Source organism: Schistocerca cancellata, chromosome 5 (genome assembly GCF_023864275.1).
Source record: "Schistocerca cancellata isolate TAMUIC-IGC-003103 chromosome 5, iqSchCanc2.1, whole genome shotgun sequence".
Classification (NCBI taxonomy): Eukaryota; Metazoa; Arthropoda; class Insecta; order Orthoptera; family Acrididae; genus Schistocerca; species Schistocerca cancellata.
The window spans coordinates 662,731,408-662,756,057 of NC_064630.1; the positions used below are offsets into that span (position 1 = coordinate 662,731,408).

The 24,650-nt window shown below is 40.1% G+C and overlaps 1 protein-coding gene across 3 annotated transcripts in view; it reads right to left on the reverse strand.

The window, feature by feature from the left end:
• LOC126187354 (palmitoyltransferase ZDHHC16) overlaps positions 1–24,650 on the reverse strand; it is a 104,129-nt gene that overhangs the window by 30,141 nt on the left and 49,338 nt on the right. For all 3 annotated transcript variants that reach the window (XM_049928381.1, XM_049928382.1, XM_049928383.1), the window contains exons 6-7: positions 17,837–18,039; positions 5,585–5,702 (exon numbers count right to left, since the gene is read on the reverse strand). In XM_049928381.1, coding sequence (XP_049784338.1) covers positions 5,585–5,702; positions 17,837–18,039 — 321 coding nt within the window. The remainder of the gene's footprint in view (positions 1–5,584; positions 5,703–17,836; positions 18,040–24,650) is intronic.

Consider the following 24,650-nt stretch of genomic DNA (forward strand, 5'->3'; position numbering starts at 1 on the left):
AAGCTGGAGAGAGTCATGCTGGGAAAAGGATAGCTAGAATGCGCTTTTCAGGTGGGAAACCTGTGTAGCAGTTATTGTCAAAGCTTTTCTATTTTTTGAGGGCAGTAATAGCATCATCTGGACGGAAGATCACATGAAACCGTTTATCTCCCCTGATGCAGGAAAGCACCTCATCTGATTTTTTTCTGGAGAAAGCAATTTTTTTATGCTTAGATGATTTTTTTAATGTTATTAGAAGCAATACTTTTACAAATATACGTAACTGTTTTCAAAATATACTTTGTACTCATGCCTTCTTTTATGGCCTAAAATAATTTTGAAATATTCACCATTGTAATAAATTAACTGATAATTCAATAAGTACCATGCAAAATAACAATACTAACGTTAAGTTGTTCAGTGGAATATAACTAAACACACACTTCTGTGTATTCTGATACTCACAAGCTGCTTCACACGGCTACATTTGATTGTTGATATTTTGATTAATGATGCATGTGAGGCGGTAACACTTTTTAATATTACAAAGTGCGTAAATGGGGTTACTTCTGTTGCAGATAAACCACAGTAAAGTTAATGTACACAGCTGTAACCAGTGGTTCTGAAAGGGTTTAAAAAATATCTACTAGCAGGAAAGGGGGGGGGGGGGGGGGGGGGGAGGCGGGCAGTTGGTCGGAGATCCATTTCTTAAAATTTCATTGGGTAATCATCAGCTGTGCTTTCTCATTGGGAGGGGAGGGGGGGGGGGGGGGGGGGGGGGGGGGGAGGATGTTTTGCATGAACGTTTTGCGGGAAGATATTGGATTTGTGCTTTCATTTCTTTTCTTTTAAACTACATTAGATAATGTGACTTGATGAAACTTCCTGGCAGATTAAAACTGTGTGCCCGACCGAGACTCGAACTCGGGAACTTTGCCTTTCGCGGGCAAGTGCTCTTCCATCTGAGTTACCGAAGCACGACTCACGCCCGGTACTCACAGCTTTACTTCTGCCAGTACCTCGTCTCCTACCTTCCAAACTTTACAGAAGCTCTCCTGCGAACCTTGCAGAACTAGCACTCCTGAAAGAAAGGATATTGCGGAGACATGGCTTAGCCACAGCCTGGGGGATGGCACACAGTTTTAATCTGCCAGGAAGTTTCATATGAGCGCACACTCCGCTGAAGAGTGAAAATCTCATTCTGGAAAAATCTCCCAGGCTGTGGCTAAGCCATGTCTCCGCAATATCCTTTCTTTCAGGAGTGCTAGTTCTGCAAGGTTCGCAGGAGAGCTTCTGTAAAGTTTGGAAGGTAGGAGACGAGGTACTGGCAGAAGTAAAGCTGTGAGTACCGGGCGTGAGTCGTGCTTCGGTAGCTCAGATGGTAGAGCACTTGCCCACGAAAGGCAAAGTTCCAGAGTTCGAGTCTCAGTCGGGCACACAGTTTTAATCTGCCAGGAAGTTTCATATCAGCGCACACTCCGCTGCAGAGTGAAAATCTCATTCTGGAATGTGACTTGATGTTATATCTTACAGTAGAGGGATCATCATGACTGAGCAGATTTAGATATTTGCATGTGTAATCAATAAATCGTTTCCTGGCACAATCAGAGAAATTATTACAGACCAACAGTGACTATGCATTTGAGAGGAGGACTCAGATGACTGTCACTCTAACCTTATCCAATCCTTGCAGGTCTGTCAAGCAGATTTAAGATGCCATTAAATTATCCTGATGTTCACTGCTTATATTTCCTTTTCTTGTTTTCATATTTGTAAATCACAATATGTGAGCTTCCTTTTGGTTTGCAAGATCAATAGAAGTGAATAAATTTGGGGTTAATCTGGATCCATATTACCAATTCAGTAGATAGATAACATTATCCAGTTATTAATCCTGAGTGATTTTGTAAGAACCAGGACTCAGAACTCATTTACCAGTGCATTTCACTTATTGTTATGTGATCTGTTGTGTGAAAAATTTGATTACGTATCCGAATTTATAGGGATCAATCTGTGTCCTGATCAGTCTAGCCAGAACAGATTGCAAAAACAAATGAAAGGTTCATTAGCTCGTCAGCATCTTGCAAAAGGTACTGCAATGAGCTTTGATATCACTTATCACTAACTTTGACTGCATAATTCTTTGGCCTGAGACTAATCTACAGAGTAGTATGCCCACATAAACACATAAGATACCTTCTTCTCACACAAGCCAAGTGATACGCGTTCTCTGCACAGTGGCTCATACCTGGTGGGGTGCACACCCCACCACAATGGTCATCCTGTACTGATCAGCTGATGCAGCTCAATAAAGATTATAGCATAATCACAGTGACGTTATGGTAGCACTCACCAAATTAAATGAATACAGTACCACTGCATTAGAATGATGCCTCCAACAATGAGCAATGCTCTGCTCTTGAAAGTACTGAGATGTGTCTCCATATTTTGCACCAGTCACAAACAGACAAATTTAATTTGCAGAGGATTCAAACTTTGGAGTGTCCCATTGTTAATTAGCTCACATACATGAGCTCCTTTGAGCCAATTATTGTTTCTATACTGAAACAAAAAGCACAGAGCTGAATAGGAACATTTCTGTATTGCCCAGTTTACCAACTGAGCAAACACTTTGAAATTCCTCACACACAAATTTCGAACACAGTCACTTCATGCAGCACCCATTCGTGTCCCAAACATGAATTTTTGAAAGGTAGAGCAGAGGAAGTAGTGGAGTAAAGTTGTGATGGTGGACCATGTGTCTTGCATGGATAGCTCAGTCATTCAGAGCATAGCTGGCAAAAGACAAGGTTTGTGATCCAGTCCAGCACACACTTTTTAACTGCCAGGGCGTTTCAGGAAACAATTTTGACACCACATTCCATGTAAATTTATTGGCCAGTTATGCTTAAAATATTCACAAACAAGCAAAAAAATTGCTGGTCTACAATATGTGCATAGCACCTTCTGCTGGCCCAATCCAGCAGCATAATTGTCATACTTCCTCTGTTTTGAGTGTTTATAACAAAGAGAGTTACTATAATGCAAGTTCCCCAGTTTGTCAGGCTGTGTGAACTCAACAAGTACAAAATGCATTTGGCTATAAAGACAGCAACATCTAAAGCCTTCAGTGACTACGGTAGGAGAATATTGCTGAAAGCACTCTCACAAAGGCTAGAGAAATTCTGGCCATGTTAGTGTTACCAAAATTAGTGTCCAGTCTTCCAGGGATGAGTCAAGAATTGAAATTGATGTTATCAAAGCAAAATCAGAAATTCTTAACTCAACTTTTAAAAGATGCTTTACAGTGAAAAACCCAGGAGTACTGCTACAATTTAAATTTCCTATCACAGAAAAGATGGGGGAAATAGATACTGGCATGAGTGGTGTGAGGAAACAATTGAAATTGTTAAAATAGAACAAAGCACCAGATCCTGTTGGAATTCCTATCAAATTCTATACCCAATTTGTAGCTGTTGACTATTATCCACAACACATACACCTAACATGAACTGTGCCCCCCAGTTGCAGAAAGCAGTCACACCTGTAGACTGTACAAAAAGAGTAGCAGAAGTGACCCACAAAAGTACCATTCAATATTCTCAACATTCATTTGTTGTAGAATGTTAGAACAAATACTGGGCTCAAACACAATGAGGTATCATTGTCATCTCAGTGGGCACCACAGCCTTGATAAATTCAAAGGAGGACATTGTTCCACAAGGCCATATATAAAATTACTTTATTGTGCAGAAGTAGTTTCAGGCACAGCCCATTCTTAAGTGCATCTATAGGAACAGATGTGGGTGTATCATCCTTGTCACACCAAAATGTTGCACACCATGCATATTTATGCATAGCACTTTGTCAACTTTTATCATCTTGAAACAGATAGGTAAAAGTCACACTTACACGCACTTGCTCATGCAACTGACAAATCAGTACCTTGTGTACTACGTGTTCATGTCAGCTGCATATGCAAGTGTGATTTGTAGCTACACATTTCAAGATGATGAACACTGACAACTGTGCTATGCACAAATACACATAGCACGCAATTTTTTGATAAGTCAAGGATGATGTACCCACACCTGTTGCTATAGATGCAACTGACAATGAGAGCATGGAATAAAGCAATTTAATATACGCCTGGTGGAACTATGTACTCGTCCATAGTGAGTTGTGTAACAGAATGACCTCCTCCACACCAACCAGCTTGGCTTCCGAGACATGACATACCAAAAGTTATGGGTGAAGGCAGCGCAGTACACACAGTATTTCTCCATTTCCAAAAAAACATTTGACTCAGTACAATACCTGCATTTATTATCTGAAGTATGATCATATGGGATATCAAGTGAAATTTGTGACTGGATTGCGGATTTCTGGTAGGCAGTACGCAGCATGTTATCTTGGATGGGGAGTCACTGATAGACGCAGAAGTAACTTCAGGTATGTTCCAAGGAAGTGTGTAGAGACCCTTGCTGTTCATGTTGTATATCAATGACTTTGTGGATAATATTAATAGTAACCTGAGAGTTTTTACAGATGATGCAGTTATCTATAATAATGTACTCTCTACTAGAAACTGCATAAATATTTAGTCAAATCTTGACAAGATTTCAGAATCATTCAAAGGTTGGCAACTTGCTTTAGATGTTAGGAAATGTAAAACCGTGCACTTCACAAAATGAAAAAACATACTATCCTATGACTATTGTGTCTGTGAGTTACATATGGAATCAGGCAATTCCTACAAATACCTGCATGTAACAATCTGTAGGGATATGAAATGAAATGATCTCACAGGCTCAGCTGTAGGTAAAGCGGGTGGCAGGCAACAGTTAATTGGAGAATACTAGGAAGATGCAATCAGTCTACAAAGGAGACTGCATACAAAACACTTGTGCAACCCATCCTAGAATATTGCCTCTGTTGTTCAGAACTCATATCAAATACAACTAACAGGGGATATTTAAAGCACACATAAAAGGGCACAGCACAGATGAGCACAGGTTTGTTTTACCTTTGGGACCGAGTCACAGTGATGTTGAAGAAACTGAACTGGCGGACACTTTAAGATAGACACAAACTATCCTGTGAAAACCTGCCTAGAAAGTTTTTACAACCAACTAAGTGATGAATCTAGCAGTATACTACAATATCTGGATATCACTCCCATAGGGATTGTGAAGATAAGATTAAACTTACTACAGAACACATTGAGGCATGTAAGCAATGATTCTTCCCATACTCCATAAATGGATAAAATGGTGTAACAGCCATAACAACTGGGACAATGAGATATAACCTCTACTTTGCACTTCACAGCCATTTGCAGAATATGAATGTTGATGTAGAACAAGACCCAGATTATATCTGATGCATTAGTTCCCATTATTCCCACAATATAACACTGACAAAACAAATCTGCAAAGCAATAATACTGAAGCAATATATGAAGCAAAGTTCACATATATTTACTGTTCCTACTACACTTTGGCTTTTGTACAGAATGAAGTGCAGTCATGAGCACAAATAAATAAATTTGTCTTTAGGTAAATATACATTTTAATATCTGAAATGAGCCAATTTTTATACTAACCCACATTTACAAATGCCATATACAACATACAGTTCTTCCTCCATGATCTTTGATGTTTTGGATGTATTTCTTCTTTCCCTTCATCAAGTGAGGAGCTTAATTCAACCATCATTTCTGTCTAAGAACAAAGAGAAGAAATAAACATTAATTTCAGCTCGTATTCATTTCACCTTTACAGACCAGCAGAGACTCTGCACAACAGCTACTTCTCGCTTATCAGATTACAACAGAAACATTAGTACACAAAAGTAGTTCGTAAGGCAACACTGCTAACCCATAAAACAGAATTGAATGGTTTCTGTTTCTCTCATTAAAGTCATTCATTAGCTACATAGCTTCAAGTGCTGCACAACCTTTTCTTTATTTTTTCCTTAAACCTACCTGATATTGTCATATAATCGCTAGATCTATTCCTCTGACTTTCTTGACTGCAAGATAAGAGTGATGGATTATTTTGGGTATCTTTATTTTATCCTCTGGTGCAATGGAACTAAGACAAAGGAAGTACTCATAAAGAAAAAGTAAGTGGTGAGATTACAGTGTAAAGTAAGTAAGTCTGGGTTCAGAGAGAGGCTTTGTATTATGTATAGAAAGTCTCAACAAATGCCAATCTAACATAGACAAAATGCAGAGACTCACTAAGAAAATCCTTTAGACAATCAGTCTATAATTTATCCAATTATGCAGATCCAACAATTGAAGATTCCTATAAGCTGCATAACAAGCAGCTACACTTATTGTAAATAGGCCTGTGTTCCTACGACATAGAGGTAGTTGAAGTTTTATAAGAAATATCGGTGTAGTCCTGTATTAAGAATGGAAGATAAACTGTAATTATAGAGTGTTAATTCCACAGCAGCAACATTTTTTTTAATTAATAGGTTTGCTGTTAATCTTACTATTCTAAAGCAGCAATATTTTTTTTAAATTAATGGGTTCTCTGTTAATCTTACTGTGCTATGTTCTGATCAAGTAAATACATACAGTTTACCCTATTTCCTCTTCATAACAACTTCATACCCACAAACACCAACTAATATGTCACATCTCCTCCTCTATTTGATCAACATGTCTTCTGCTTTCAAGGTAGCCAGAAAAATCCCACATCATTACTCAGTATACTAAACAGACTGCTCCACTAGGGCTGTGATTCTCTGAAGTCTAATCCTGAAATGAGATGTCCTCTCATCTCTCCTCAGAATGAAAATATAGTTACACCAACACCCCTTTCAGCAGACTTTACAGCCCATGGCCAGGCAGGACAGGTAAAATTCTGGTGCTGGGGCCAAAATACTGCTGAGGTGGCATAGCACAAGACGTCAGTGAGATGAATTAGCTAACACCTTGGCCTGTTGCTGCACTGCCTCGGTCCCTATGTAACCAGAGGCGGGGCCTGGTCATAAAGTAGGGAAATTTACAGCAAAAACTGCAGCTCAGATCTAGCAATATCTTGTCTTAGATTGCTACATACTCCATGCCAGCAAATGGCCAGTTGTGGGTCACTGTGTCAACTACATCCAGCTGCTACTTCTACTAGCTGGTGATCTATGGACCACTCCTAGACCTAATGCCACCGGAACTTTAACTACTACGATCCAACTGGGTCCATCTTCAGGATGACACCAATTTAACTCTGTATCTCCAGGGCAGGAGTCTCCAGTTTGAAGTCTGAACACCAATGCACCTAACTCCTCACCCACTGCCAAGCCACAGGTTGTCCATTGTACACACACACTCTGCCACAACAGACTTTCATCTGCCCACCGCGTCACTGCATTACATAAACTTGCATAGGTAGCTGGATGTACTGAACAGTGACAGGCCCTTGTCCAGTTCATCAGTATTCATCCTAGATGCTAGTGCCACTAAGCTAATTTCTCCTTTTTTGGGCAAGCACAGGATGATGAGTAAGCATTTGTGGACTACTGTAACTGGCAGTGGCAGTGACATTGAGCTGTCCGAGATAAACCCTTACTTACAAGCCTCACTACTGGTGGCACCGCAGTCAAGCCATACACCGGCATTCTGGTGCTTTCATAGATGAAGCACTTAAAACAGCTCAGATTTCCAAACTCATGCACGAAACCAACAGCTGGTGGGAGGCTCTGTCAGCAGTGTCACACTTTCCACAAGCACAACAGGAAATCCAGGGTGCACTTAGGCCACTCCAGTAACCACGTTATGTCGCACTGATGTCCTTCCCCTCAACACAACAGGCTAGAAGTACATGCCCACACCAGCAATACTTCAAGTGTTTCTGGACGTACTCTCTCTTTTAGTTCAATTTTCAAGAATGTTCCAAGTTCTCTATCTAAACAGAACTTCAATCAGTGCTACTTTCTTGTTCTCAGTGTTTTCACTGGATTCCTCACTCCCATTACCCCCACAGTTAGCTACCTGTGTCTTTTACGGCATTAAAGATCACATTAAAAGTGTGCATCAGTCGCCCACCACAAGGCAGTATAGGCACAATGCGAAGTCTTGCTCTACCATTTCCTCCTCTGATGGACCTCATCGAAGTTCACCAAATGAAGTAGTGCAGTCTACTGAAACATTAACTCATCTGGAAACAGGTAAGCCTGCCAAATTGTTATTAATGCGATTAGTGAATCGATAAGAGGCTCTTTAGGGTGGATACCAATGTACCATCTTCTATGACAAATAGTACTACCTCTGTTGTGTTACGGTCCCCTTCGCTCCAACTATTTCATAGGAGAGTGACTGTATATAGTGGCCGTGACATACAGGTGAAAGGTGCTTTTGCTACAGAAGTCTGTTATAAAAATGTTTCAAGGAAACTCTCATTCTTAGTCATTACTTCTGGTAATGCAGAAAAAACTGTTTGGGTTAGATGCATTAAAACAGTTCGGTTTCTCCATTTTGGAAAACGTGCATTTGGTGTCCACAGAGATTACATTTCAGGGCACTGAAGCATTAATTGCCTCATATTTGGTTCTGTTCACTCCTGGCTTAGGGTGGGCTACAGCTGCAGGAGTAAAAATTCATTTAAAACCAGGGTCCATGCCTCACTTCTTGAAGATGTGCCTGGTTCTGCATTTCCTGTGGGATGTAATCAAAGCAGAATTGGATAGGTTGGAGGACGTTGATGCAATTATCCCAGTCTCCTCGACCAAAGGAGCTTCTTCCTTCATAACAATAAAGAAGGCAGATGGCTCTCCAATTATGTGGTGACTTTAAAGCTATTTAGCTGCAGTCATTGTAGATATTTTTCCAATTTCACACTCAGAAGATCTGTTTTCCAGTTTGAAAAAGGTTACCGTTACACTAATGTTGACTTGCCACAAGTGCACTTGCACTTACCATTACAGCCAGAATCCTCAAAAACTGTTGGTACTTAACACCCCCTTTGGTCTCTACCTGTATAACCAGCTACCATTTGGTATTTCCAGTGCCCCGGCAGTATTCCAGCATTATTTGTAACAACTGGTACAGGACATTTCTTTGTGCTGCAATTATTTGAATGACATAATTACAGGGCTGTCCACCAGTGAGCGTCTTTGGAACTTGCAACTTTTGTTTTCTTGATTAACTGATGCAAGTCTCAAATTTAACCTCCAGAAGTGCAATTTATTCATCGGTCCACTGGATGCCTGTGATTTATAATCAACAAGCAGGACACCCATGGCAAAAAGAATATGCCCAGGCCAAAGTATCTCAAGGAACTGTAATCAGGGGACTGCCAGTTCAAAAATATGCGGGTCACGTGTCAACACTTGTTGAACATAATTTCATGAGGGTTGAAACCAAGCACTATATGGTTATTTGCACGACGAAACTGTTTTTGGGAAGAATGTGGAGGAGCATGTTCTGTGGTTAAGGGAACTGTTAAGAGATTATGCACAACACAACAGACACTAAATACAGAGAAATGTCAGTTTATGTTACTATATTTAGGATATGTTATTGGTCATCAAGGAGTATGAACGGATCCTAGGTTAATGAAGATCATACAAGATTTTCCAACACCTCAGAAGGAGGTTACAGTCTTTTTAGGATTAGCAAATTGCTATAGGAAATTCATCTCAAAATTTGATAATTAGCATTGTCTTTCACTCACTAGTTGAAAAAGTGTGTAGAATTCCAGCAGGCGTCCGAGTATGAACAACCATTTGAGACACAGAGAACTACTGACAACTAGTCTGCCGCTGGTTCTTCCCAATTATGAAAAAGTTAAAATTGTCTTCTGACGCTAGCAGCCATACCCTTGGCTACACATTAAGTCAAGAAGTAGATGGGTTGGAACATCTGACTATGTCTGTGAATGAAGCAGAGAGAAATTATTGTACCACGGAGAAGGAAATACTGGGCCTCCTTTATGATGAGACACTTCCAATGTGATTTGTATGATAAGAAATTTAAAGTTATAATGAACCATGTGGCATTAAATGGTTATTGAGATAAAGTATCCATCTAGCAGACTAACTAATATGCTGAGCACTGAAGATAAGCAAATTCAATTTTGAAGTAAGTTATAAACCTTTGCAAGAATCAAGGGACTGCAGATGGCTTCAGTAAGAAGTTTGGTGTATTACAGAGAGCAGGTCACTCCATGCATTATGGTATATTGTGCAAGATAACAAAACTTGGACCACATATTTTAGTTCTAGCCATGATGCAGGAGGAAGTATTGAAACAAGCACATGATCACATGTTATCAGAGTATGGGGGTCATGTCCACCCGTTTAGCTGTGCGGTCTAATGCACTGCTTTCCGGGCGGGAAGGCAAACCGGTCTTCGGCATGAATCTGCCCAGTGGATTAGTGTCGAGGTCCGGTGTGCCGGCCAGTCTGTGGATCCTTTTTAAGGTGGTTTTCCATCTGCCTCAGCAAATGTGGGTTGGCTCCCCTTATTCCGCCTCAGTTACACTACATCTGCAATTGCTGTGCAAACACTTTCTCCACGTACACGTATGCGTACAGCATAATTACTCTACCACGCAAACAATGGGGTTATGCTCATCTGGAGTGAGATGTTCCCCGGGGAAGGGGGGGAGGGGGGTGGTGTCCACTGGGGGCCGAACCGCACAATAACCCTGGGTTCGGTGTGGAGCTATGGAGTGGCGGTGGGGTGAGTGGACTGCTGTAGCCTGCTGTTGGGTTGTGTACCACTGAGGACTACGGTGGGGACAAAGCCTCTCCATTGTTTCTAAGTCTCCGTTTCCATACAATACAATACAATGAGGGGTCATAGAACCACAGAATGGCACATAGCTGAACAGTGCTGGTGGTGTACACATAAACAGAATGTGGAACAAAATGTGAGGAACTGTACACTGTGTGCACAGTGCGCTGAACTGAACCTTCAACATATTCTACTGCAAAGATTACCAAAGGCTAGTAAGCCATTTGCAATTATTGGTATGAACATCCTACATCCTTTTTTTACAAATACCAGTAGGGGTATCACTATGTGCTGACAGTAATAGACCATTTCTCATGCTACGTTGGAATGGTGGTTATCCTGAATCAGCAAGGCGACACAGTGGCACAGGCAATGGTTAATAATTGGTTGTTAAAGTTAGGTGTTCAAGAAATGTTATTTCCACATCAGGGCACCTATTTTATATCTGAACTGATGAAACACCTGTGTCGTCTATTTGGAAGTTAAGAGCAAGCACACTGCATCTACAAGCAATTGGAATAACAGAGTGAGTGCATCGGATAACAGCAAAAATGTTAAGCCACTATGTAAATAGCCATCACAAGAATTTGGATACACTGTTGCTGGATATAGCTGCAGCTTAGAATTCTAAGTTCTGTCCTCATATGAAGTAGTATATGCCCAGACGATGTCACCACTGATCGTCGACTGACAGTTGATACTGAATTGGGATGGCAGGGGCGAATGGGGCAACAGAATGCAAAGCTAACTGAATAGTGAGTAGTAGAAGTCCATATGCTCCACAAGGAAAGACAGACAAATTCCTCACACAGTATCAAGGTTCATATTAAATACTTTAAATGACCTCACCAGTGAATATAAAGCTACAACCATCTACCCATGTTATAGTCATGGGCACATGGGCTACTTTGAGTCAGTTATTCGTTATGGCATAATCTTCTGGGGAAATTCAGCAAATGTCACTAGGCTCCTAGTATTACAAAAGAAAGTAATTAGAAACATGTGCGTTGCAAAAAAAAATGGGAATCCTGTCGACCACTGTTAAAAAATTTAAAAATACTATCTATCCCCTCACTTTACATATATGAGGTGGTGGTGTTCCTATATAAAAATTAGCATACACTAGACACTTTCCATTTTGACCACAACTACAGCACTCACCACAGAGATAACTTCAAACTTCCAACAAATCGTTTAAAACTTTATGCCCAAACGCCAGAGTATATGGGGTTAAAAATTTTCAACAAAATAAAAGGCAGTAATATATTTACGATGGAGCTTGATTCAATGAAAAGATTGCTCTTTACTCTTCTGGTGGAAAAAGTGTTATTAATCTGTCGATGAATTCATTGAGGGGAGCTTCACAGTCTGAACACAGTGATTGTATTACATGTATTATTTTATGTACATGTGTAGCTGTAACTTAGAAATGTAAAATATAATGCAAACTTTTGTATTTCTCTTAAAAAAGAGAAAAAAATTTCTTTTGTAAACTTTGACATGTCTCCTGTACATCATATCAAATGATTCGAAAATTGTACGTAATGATATGAATAAATCACATATCACATATCACATTGGTCTCTTCACTACCAGTACTGGCTCCAGTTCTAAAAAAGGGGTAGGAGTTGGTGAGAAGAAGGCAACACAGGAGGTAGGACAAGCATTGTCCATACAAACTCCCTACACATTACCATACACGCTAAGGTGGAGGGTTAGGCTGTCATAAAAATTATAGAGTAAATTTAAAAAGAAAGATGATGAGACTTACCAAACAAAAGCGCTGGCAGGTCGATAGACACACAGACAAACACAAACATACACACAAAATCTAGCTTTCGCAACCAATGGTTGCCTCGTCAGGAAAGAGGGAAGGAGAGGGAAAGACAAAAGGATTTGGGTTTTAAGGGAGAGGGTAAGGAGTCATTCCAATCCCGGGAGCGGAAAGACTTACCTTAGGGGGAAAAAAGGAGGGAAAAAAGGACAGGTATACACTCGCACACACACACATATCCATCCTCATATACACAGACACAAGCAGACATTTGTAAAGGCTTGTGTCTGTGTATATGAGGATGGATATGTGTGTGTGTGCGAGTGTATACCTGTCCTTTTTTCCCTCCTTTTTTCCCCCTAAGGTAAGTCTTTCCGCTCCCGGGATTGGAATGACTCCTTACCCTCTCCCTTAAAACCCAAATCCTTTTGTCTTTCCCTCTCCTTCCCTCTTTCCTGACGAGGCAACCATTGGTTGCGAAAGCTAGATTTTGTGTGTATGTTTGTGTTTGTCTGTGTGTCTATCGACCTGCCAGCGCTTTTGTTTGGTAAGTCTCATCATCTTTCTTTTTAAATTTATTTTTCCCACGTGGAACGTTTCCCTCTATTATATTCAAATTATAGAGTAATACGGATTTTAGTAGGTTTCATTACTCGCATTTATTTTCTGAAAGGTTTTGTTTTTATTCATATTTTTCATGAGATTGCATGAAGACATGAAGCATGGGGATGTGTGGAGTATCCGATGTAAGTTGTGTGTACTTATTCTTTGAGTACTGTTTCTTTGTCTTATTAGTGTACCAATCTGGAGGTTTTTTTTTTTAGTTTTGTGATAGACTATATGTGACGGATGATGCCTTTTGCTTATTTTGTTGTGTAGTGTAAATGGAATGTAGTTACAAGTATTTTCAGGTGGTAGATTCCGGTAGCTTATGGAGAATGAACTTAATGCACAGCTGGCATGTACTGTAGCAGTGAAGAGAATGTAGCAATTGGATGGTTCTGGCGTGCAGTGATCTTGAACCCAGTTCATTTTAAGGTAAGGACTGAAAGAAAGCAAGGCTTGATTATTAAGTTGTCAGTAGACAAGCTGCAGCAATGGCAAAGAGAACCATCCAGGTTGATCCAAACTGTCACGGAGAAATGTTTGATGAAGCTATTCCTAGGATGCACAGTTATGGAGGAATTCCCATGAGACATCCTTGCCATACAACTATTTTCAAGGACAAGGCATCAATGGATAAACACTGTATGTGATCCAGTTATATTTATCAGGAATTGTTATAATAGAGGGCAGCCTGAAGAGACGGAACATTTACAGCCGTGGGCAACATGCTGCTACTAAAATGGTATGGACAGTGACATCTCAGGACTGACTTTTTTGACTTCCGGTAACAATAAAAGGCACTAGGGCTCTGAATCTAGCATACCCACTACTTCATCTACCTGACAAACCTTTCAAAGCATACACATTGAAAACAACATCTTCTGAAAATTATCTTGGATCCCACCTTATTCAGCTCCCTGAATGAGCTTACAGCTGCACGGAAGTGGTACATTAGCATAGAATAAATATTTCAACATATTCAGAAGTTTCACAGTAGATATCAAGTCCTAGTGGTAGGAATCTCAAGTTCAGGTTCTATTGTAAACTGGGTTCTCACTTGTAGTGTCTTTGTCTTTGGTAGAGAATCATCCACCAAACTGGACTCTGTGTCCAGACTGAGCAGATCACCTCTGGGTCTTCTGTATACAGACCTGAGTGTACCTGTCTCCATGTGATGCGAGCTGGATTGGACCAATAGGAATGCTGACAGTGTGAGAAGTGAAAAAATTTAAAGTGTACTATGTAATGTTTAAGCTATTCACAATTTTAGCATCAGCCTCAGATTTGATAGACCGAATCTTCTAGAGGGAGAAAGCGTGTTGTGCCAATACCCCTCCAAACAGACTTCACAACCTGTGGCCAGATGTGCCTGTTAGTTTCCTGTGGAATTCCTTTGTCAAGGCCAGAATATTGCTGGAGTGGCATGGTGCAAGGGCTCAGTCCACCACAGTAGCTAGCTGAATTACCTCCAGTCTCAACCTGACACTGTGCTTCCTCAGTCCCTACGTAAATAGAGGTAGGGCCAGTCATAAAAAAGCTGTGCAATTTTATCATAAATATTCACAGCTCACAGCTAGCACTATGTTGTCTTCAACTGGGTGTCACCTGAGGGCCTCTGTTTCAGAGCCTCACTCCTGACCCACTCCATAGCTACTGCCTGTCCAGAGCACACATGCTCTTCTACAAAAAACTCATGTCCTCTCTCCACTGATGCTGCATCTTTTGCAGAGGTCCTGAGTTCTGAGTGCCACCACATTGCTGCACAGTGCCATGGTTTCACTCATAAGCATCTGACACTAATGGCATGCATGTCAAGCACTCAGCTGCCATGCCATGTCAGCATTTGATACAGTGTTATTGCAGAATGATCATGATCACTGTGCTGCAATGCATTGCAGTGTGGAGCATCTATTGTCATTGTCACAACAATACTCTCAACTGCTGTGGGTTGAAGGGTTCCAGCCCGAGTCACTTGCAACAACCATTGTATGAAATTCTCAATGAATCAAGACTGAAATTGCTGAGCAGGTATTTCTGATTTCACGACTGCGGAGTAACTGGTAATATGCACCCTTCATCCTACACTGCAACCTGAATCGACTTTCTTGACTTAAGTAATGCCAACACCTGTGGCAGCATCACAGTTCTTTCCACTTTTTTGAAAACAGGCCCTAGTTACATGCAGTGCCACTTTGAGTGGTGTTGCACACAGCAGCTAGCAACATATAGCTCCAGGCTGCAGCTACCAATGTATGTTGTTCTCATTTATCAATAGGTCAGGCAGAAAAACTAATACTTCTATTATTTTCTTTTATTATGATGACAAATCCTGTACCATTTGAGCCAATGCCTGGATGAAAGAAAAATAAATAAATAAACACATAAAATAACAATAATGACAAGAAAACGAGAAAATTTGGAATGTGTTCATATACACAGGAAAATAGCTGAATTCTTATGACGAATACAGGCATCAAGATAGGGGAGTACTACAAGAAATTAAAAATATTTATATTAATGGTTGCAGCTGCAAATTGTCACAAAGTATTACAAAGTTTTGATCGACTAGTGTTTAACCAGATCTGAATATGAACAAAAATTGATCACAACTAGTAATCATTTGTGACACTTTTGTTGCTGAGACTGTCACAATAAACATTAGGAAAAATAAGCAAATGTGCCACATGTGCAACATGTCATCTATTTTTGACTAAGAGTAATGCTAAGGAAATAGAACCAGGAGGAAAGTGGAGAATGCAGACCGTGAGGAAGGAATATAGGAAGTTATGGGTGAGCTAGGATAGAATTGAAAATAACTAGTTGGACTGTGAAGCTGGTGCATGACAAAAGGGTGTAATGGGGTGAGAACTGCAGGTATGTTGAGATTTGAATTTTATACCAGAATGAGAATAATGAAGTGAGTGACATGTAGCTGTTTACAGGGCAACTACTACAGCAACAAGCAAATGTAGAATGAGCTTAGTTGCACCTTCTGTTCTGTTCATTGTTATGCCTCTCCACCATCTGTGGTGTTGCTTGCCGCAGTGAGATGCAGAACAGTTGAAGTCAGTAATCTAACTTTTGCCATTCATGTTCATCATTTTTGTATCCAGAACATGTAATTTATGGAAAGAATGTCTAGCAATAGCAGTGAAAATACACAGAAATGTGGCAAGGTTTCCACATTCCTGTAAAGTGAACGTACCGAGGGTTAACAAGGAATGTTTAGTCACATCCAGTACAGAATTACACAGCTCTTGCTGACTCTTGCTGCAGTCAGTCATATTACTCACACAGGTAACATTGAATTAATAATGTATCCCCTTTCCCTGTTGAAATGTCAGTCACTTTATGGAATATGCATGTAGATTTAGAAGAGATTAACATGAGGATAAAATCAGAGAGATTAGAGCCCACACAGAGGCATACCGACAATCCTTCTTTCCACGAACAATACGAGACTGGAATAGAAGGGAAAACCGATAGAGGTACTTAAGGTACCCTCTGCCACACACAGTCAGGTGGCTTGCAGAGTATGGACGTAGATGTAGATCATGGGGGGGGGGGGGGGGGGGGGGGTTGTGGGACTGAAGGGTATATTGGAGGAAAAGACTCCAGGCTGGGAGACAATCCACACAGCATATTTGTGAACTAGTGAGTGATAAAGTCAATCAAGTACTGCTTGGCAGCATGATTCACCAGCTCATTGGGGCAGCAAGCCAGTTTCTTAGCTGTAGCCATCAAACTCACTGGCATTCAATCTCGCTACAACTAACAACCAACAATATCTCCACTAAGACAATGCCAACCAGTATCAAAGTAAGATCACCTTCACCACACAGTACCAAGTGAAGCTGCAACAACTGAAACTTGCACTCATCCAGGGCTTAGATTATACCTCACCATACTCTAAAATGAAAAAATCCTCCCTGACATCATTTCCATGCATTCCAAAGTGTAAGTGATATTCTACCGCCTACCCAACTTGTGTAATATTCGAATCAGTCCCTATGTCACTCCCAATCCATGGATGTTGTTGTGTAAGACTCAGATCAAATACGTATCCCATACATTGTTTCATACCTTACACTAGCATTTCTTATGCTACTAGTGGTAGGACTGCTGTCAAAAGCAGTTATGTCATCTGCAAATATTTCTGCAATATATGCACAGTATTCCATGTGGGAGCCTGCCAATTAACAGTTCATGTGAATGAATGACTAATACCAAGCTGAAGCAAAGAGCTAAGATCATCCACAAGCAGAACATTTGATAGTATGGTCTCATTTATTTTAAAGGTTGCTTTGCAGCTTATGCCTAGTGGATTCTCTCACTAATAGCTACTTTTCCTAAACTTCACTTTAGTAGTGTCTACCATTGTTAATAACTAACCTCTACTTCTATCTGCCTCAATCCTACTCATGGTCCAAGCCCATTCTTTCACCTTCTCTTCAGTATCTTCTTCATACTCCTCCAGGTACTTTTTTTTACTGCACCTTAACTTACCTATGCAACCCATCTGAAGTCGGGTATTGTCCCACTCTGGCAACAGAGCTGAGACAATGAGTGAATGTCAGCTCTCTCAAGAAGGATTTTGTCTAAAAGCTCAGGAAGCAATGGTTATTTTTTACATTTTTCTATATTTCTGATCAGAAGCTGCTACATTCCTAAAGAAGCTAAACCTAATATAGACTAAATAGGCACTTCAGTGATTGAGATACTGGACATACCACAGGTATCCAAACAGAGTTGTTGAAGCGAACAGGGTGTCCTTCAAGTTCTTCCTCTTCACCATCATCTGGTTCCAGCCAAATCTCAGAGTAAGCTAACTGAAAGCCAAATATAATGACAAACAGTACACCTAGGCAGGTAAAAACCATGTATAAAAAGAAATATCGATGGTTGAAATGGCCAACACAGTTGTTCAGCCATGCTGATGAATCAATCAAGGAAAAAATAAATTGTGTCTGTAAATGCAGAATAAATGACTCCTGCTTACTTAAGAGTTTATTGTCATTCATAGTAAATAAATCCATCTTATTTTTCCATTGTTATTCAGCATATAACTTATATTAAAACTATAAGGAATAGCAGATATTAACATGGAATAAGTAACATACTTTCCACTGTGAAATATCTCCCTTCAAACTTTGAAAGCTCAATACGATCCTCTGTATTCCAGCAGCGGCACACTTTTCAGAATAAACACACCTTCCTACAGTTGCCTTAACAAAGTAGACTTGCAGACCTCACAAATGAAGTCCTGTTAGAACTAAATGTATCATTTCAAAAAGTCTCTGATTGTGCATATGATGACTTCTCCTAGGTACACTGAAGTCTTATGACATTCATGGCATCCCTGCCACTTGGATGGACTCTTACCTACGTAACAAAAGTGGAGGGTATCACTGACAGACTGGGTCATAGACAGGAAATTTATCTCAGAAATGGGGTAGTGAGCATGTGGGGTATCACAATGATTGGTACTGGCTCCACTCTTGTTTTAACCTATATAAATGGCCTTCCAGTGACTTTGAAGGGTGGTTAAAACTGATTTTTGCTGTTAACACATGCATACTAATGAAGAGTCCAAACTCTGCATTTTTCTTACTCTCACAAAGAAACTTAGTACACGATACCAAACAAGCAAAAATTACTGTTTAGCAATAGATTGTGACATTTGTAAAGTTCTTTGGAATCTAGTTCAATAACAAGTTATAAGGCATCAACAAGCTACCAAGATAAAGGAAGAATATGAAGCCAAATGAATGGAAAAGTTACTCTGCACAGAGGAGTTATGTGATTGCACACCTCCACAATTAATGCATCACCTGCAGACCCTGGCTAGAAATACTGTTAATGAAGAGATTCTCTGAAACACTTTGCCATTGCCCTTGCTATCTGATGCACAGAAGATACCCAACCATACACGACAGTGACCTTGACACCCTAACACAAATGGTGGACTTTATAGCCAAGATGTATCAGTCCACAAGTGTTGAAGCCATATTTCCATAACCAGACAATTCTCTGGCCTCATTACAAACAAAAATCATCGAGTTTATCACATAAGTTGCCGCTCTTCAAACACAACATTCCAGTCACCCATCACAGCACTAACGCTCACTGAGGAAACACTGTTGTTTGTCCTCAACTGAAAGGGTACGCTGGTATCACGCATAAATTGGCTCAAAAATTTGACTGTGCTGTTCCCTGTGTGAGATGGGAAATGTGCCCAAAAGTCTGCAATGACACTATATTCTTGACTTTCTTTCCCGATGGCAGCTGTCGAATGTGTCAACAAACATTGTATGAAAGTATAGTTTCTAGACGACACAGGTACTGACATATGGATGTACCTGTCTTCTCAACTAGCTCACTGCAGCAGTGATAACTGTTGCCTCCATGCAGCCAATGGTTTCACAATCACGATATATGATCATGTAACACTCGCTAAACTTCAGCCTACATCATGAGTTTGTTTGTCAAATCATATAGTTCCCAGAGGTCATTCAGCAGCTACCCACACTAGCGCCTGTACAGCATTCGAAAGTGCACTGTATTCTAGCAACACTAGGACCACCAGTTCACACTCAACTTCATCAGTTACCATCCAAGAGAATGAATGCAGTGCAGCAGGAAATTTCTTTTATGAGTGCCCACGGAATCTGTTGCCCATAAACAGCACTTGGGCCTCACCTCTCCACATTCTTGTAAAGCAGACCAGCAGATGGCACTCATGCAGTGATTACCAGCAACTTAATGCCAGAACAATTCCCAATCAGTATCCTTGACCCACACATCAAAGATTTCTTATTCGATACCGCGGCAGACACGTCTTCTCAACAACAGACTTAGTATGTGCTTTCTATCAAACACCCATTTCTCCAGAAGAACACATAAGACCACTGTCTGTTCTCTGTTCGGCCTATTCAGGTTCACTATACTGCATTTCAGGTGTGCTGAAACCAAGTGACAAATTACAGTGGACTAGTTAAGAAGAAGCTGGCTTTAACATGAACCCTGCTATGACAGACCACACTTCCAGCACATCCTATTTTGCAAATGTCTCTCACTTCGACAGTTGACACATCTGCTCATCTTGTTCCACCCAAGCAACAATTTGAAGATGCTCATATGGATACTGCTGGACTGTTACTGCCATCTGAAGAACACCTTCTGTTTAACTGCCATCGACTACTTCACCCTTTGGCTTAAGTTTTTCCTATGGTTGAGGGCACTGCTGGAACCATTGAGACAACCTGTTTTTGTGGATGGTTCAATTGTTTCACAGTGCCTCTCTCTATCACCACTAGCCAAGACAGCCAATTTGAGTCATTTTTATTCAGATTACTCCCTGTTTTATTGGCCATGAAGGATATTCAACCTGCAGCTTATCGTCCAACAACAAATGGCTTATTTGAGCATTTGCACTGCCAATTAAAAATGTCCTGGAGCTCATGAATCACAAGAGTCACAAAAATTCTGCCAACTGCCCCATTGGGTCTCTGCTTTACCATCAAAGAAGATCTTAATGCCACAGCAGCAGAACTGGTCTATGGTCAAACAAGTCAATTATTCAGTGAATTCTTCAGCAATATACCTAAACACCTTACTGAGACTTCAGACTGTTCAGAAATGAAGTTCGCAAATTCACAGACAACATCCAGTTGCACCGAGAGAGCAGCATACTGGCCGCACTTTCATTTTCACTAACCTTTGTGCATGTAACTTGGTTTTTGTTATGCAAGACATTGTGCATAAGCCTTTTGAGTCTTCATATGAAGGGCCATAAACAGTCCTCAGTCGAAACAAGAAGACCTTTAAGGTCAACGTTAAAGGAATCTCAACTACGATTTCCACTGTTTACCTTAAACCTACTTTCTGCACCTCTTATGCTGGTACCTGCAAACTGGACAATCGACAGCGAACACCTGCCACAATGCCTGATGAGTCTATGACAGAAGTGGCAGCATCCACCGATCGTGAGGTGATCTGGATGCCATGACCGTTTCAGTAGATAGTACAATTAGAACTATGGGGGAGGGGGAGGGTGATATCTGATAATCAGTCTGTCATTACGAGATGCAAAGTGTTTGCTGAATTCTGCTCATTCTTTGATTTCATTTTTGTTCCCTGACTCATACAATTTCTGTTGTTTTAATTAAATTGTTCATGTTCTCATGTGTAGATTATAAACAGAGACCAGAAGTTTAGACATTAAAATAGACAGGCAAAATGGCATTATAAAGAGCTAAACAATAAATAGAAATTCTCTGAGTGAAACATTTCCAAACATGGCTGGTGTCCAATTGATCAAGAACTGGCAGTCTTTCATTCCTAATACAGAGTCCTCCCAGCTCCCTGGTTCCAACAGGGCAGACTGAAGATTCATACACAAAAACTCATACGATGGTTGCTCAGTACAGCATTCAACTACAGTACTCACTTGCAAAATCACTAGCACAGCTTCAGAAACTATGAAACTGACCAGCTCTAGCCCAATGGACAGTGTTCTAAAAACCAAGTGACAACAAGATGCTCATCAATCCAACTTTCATCAGCCACTGGCCACAAGCAAAAGTATCCATGCCAGTGTCAATTCACCTTTGTATTCCTTTTCTAGAACCCACTTCTCATATGATTTCATACAATTTCCTTTCTGTAGCTTCAGAACACATGGTGATGCTTAATGGTTTATGGCAGCACCACATAATTTCACTTAGCAAACTGAACACCTTCCCCCAGTCTGCCATTTCTCACCACAGTACAGCAAACACACTTTCACTGCTGTCACTCGGTGGCACTTTCACAACTGCCACACCACCTTGTGGCTCTGTCACTGAGAAAAAGATGCTAGACACAATCTACAGCAAAACCCCAGTTGATTCGCAGAATCGTGACAACTGGCACATGTGAGAATGAAGTAATTTATCCAACATCCAAAAGGGGATGATTATTGGTTTTCGGGCCAAGGGTCAAAGCATTTCAAAAAATGGCTAAGTTTGTAAACGGTTCACGTGCCGCTGTGGTTAAAGTAATCTGTGTGTGTGCAAAATGGCACTACCCAAAACCAGTGCCGAGGCAACTGTAGCACACCATGGGCCATCAATGACAGGGATGAAAAATGGTGTACAGGTGAATAGATGTGGAACTGCTGAGCAACTGACCACTCAGATAAACCAAGGGGCTTGCAACATTGCAGCACATGGGCCCCTACAGCATGTGTTCATGCACCCACACTGACTACTGGTTCATCAGCGAAAAAGACATTTGCATGCCAATACCACAACAGGATGTCCACTGAGTTACTTGTTCAATTGAATCACATTTTATGCTCCATTGGACAGATGGTTGTTCGGTCAGTGAAAAGGTCTATGTAAGAGGAGGGAGCATTATGGTCTGGGGAATGCTTTCGTGGCATTCCCTGGGTGATCTTATCATTCTAGAAGTAATAATGGATCAACACAAGTATTCATCTATCCTTAGGGATCATGTCCACCCCTAAATGTAGTTTGTTTTTAATTGGCATGACGAAGTCTACAAGTAGAAGAATGCAATGCGTCGCAGTGCATGGCTCAAAAAGCATGATGAGTTTACCATACTCCTTTGGCCATCAAGCACCCCAGCTTGACCGGCGAAAAGATTGCTAATGTTATGAGGCGTAAAGTGGTGAGGGATGTTAGTCAAAATTACGTATCTGTAAGTACACGGTTTTATTTTAATTTGTTGAATGCACTAGAGAGCTTCCCATTTCTCTCCAGCTACCATGCATGGAGAGCTGCATCGAGCCAGCACCTGGACTGAAGACGCCGACAACAACAACAACAACAACAACAACAACAACAACCACCCTTGTTCTGAAGACGGTTGCTGCTTCATATGTTATCTCTGGTCGTGTGATTGTTTTATAATGTTTTAAATTTGCAACTTCAGACAGCCGTTTTTTGTTGAAACCCAACTGTGAAACTCTTGTACCACCCCAATCAAGCTGTTTGTGCCATAGATCCTCAACCAAGAAACCTAGTGCAGCAGGCAACAGCACTGGAGTCATCAATGCTCCACATCCCTGTTCAGTCCTTCCAAAACTTACTGACACCCTTCCTGCACGTCCACCCTGCAAAAGATGCTTATTCAAGCATCTGACAGCTGATCACATTAATGTGAGTGGACTATGTAGATACAAAAGGAGCCCCTACAAACATTCGTTATGTGGCTCAAGAATCTGGAGTGTTGGCCACAGTGAATTTCATGCTGTTGTGGAAATTCTTTATTTTATACCAAATTTTATGTTATCACGATCATAAACTCAGTTTCATACTCTGAGAATCTCACACCAACACACTTCCTCCGTATAACAGTAGCGAAAATAAGGAAAAGATTACACTATGCTTTAATGACACCATGTCTGATATGCCACTAATACACAGGAAAATTAATTCAGAAGCTCACCTTAACTGAATCACAAATAAGAAAAGGTCCCCAGGAGCGGGATCAAGATTTTGAAATCATCTATGTGGTCATGTATGTCAGGGTCCCAGGTATCACATCCTACAGCCATTCAATCATTTGTGAGTAATTAACAAAAAAAATTGTAATTTTGTGTGATGCTGTACAGCCTTAAAATTGACAATAGTACATACATTGGTGCTGCAGTGTAGGGGTTTGTGTGTGTACCTCAAGTGCAGCAGGTCTTGAGTTCGAATTTCATGAGATGCTTCAAAATGTATTATTAATAAATAAATTACCCATTTATTACAATAAATTATTTTTAAAAACATACTGAAATGAATCTGATCATTATTTTTAATGAATTGATTTGTTTAAATGTAATTTTTTTAAATTTTTAACCTTTCAGCACATCAGTTTAATCATCGTATTGACTTTTATATTTACTCTTATTTTTCCTTTCTATGTTTTGGAAATTTTTGCCTGTGATTTATTTTTTGTATTAATTTTGATTTAATCTGATATTTTTGTCTATGTTATTGCATTCATTACTTCTATTTCTCATTTCGCACATTTATTTATAATCCCTTCTTTCGTTTAAATCTTCACCTGCATTATTTCGTCCATAGTTCAACATCAGTTTCTGTTTTAAATGTTTTAGGATGTTTACCATAAAAGTGCACCTTGTATGAAATGAAAACTACATTTCTGACATTATTCACAGCAAATACAAACTATTTTGTCTTTTGATTTTTAACTGATAGATCAGAGTTTTCAAACTTTTGAATATTGTGACATATAAACAAAAATAAAATCACATTCACAAAGATTTCAAATGAAAACAGAATGATTACAAGAAAAAATATAAGTAAATGAAAAACTTAATACAATAACTAAAATTATGTGACACACTATAAGAAATTTTAGAAAGTTACATAAACCAATTATATGAGTAACAATAATAATCAAAGTAATTTTGATAAACATTTAAAAATAAAAAAATTTGAACCACCTGATGAAATCTGAAACTTCCATCTTCTGCAAGTCAGTCTCGTATACTAACCACCACGCTACAACACCTCTACACATAGATCT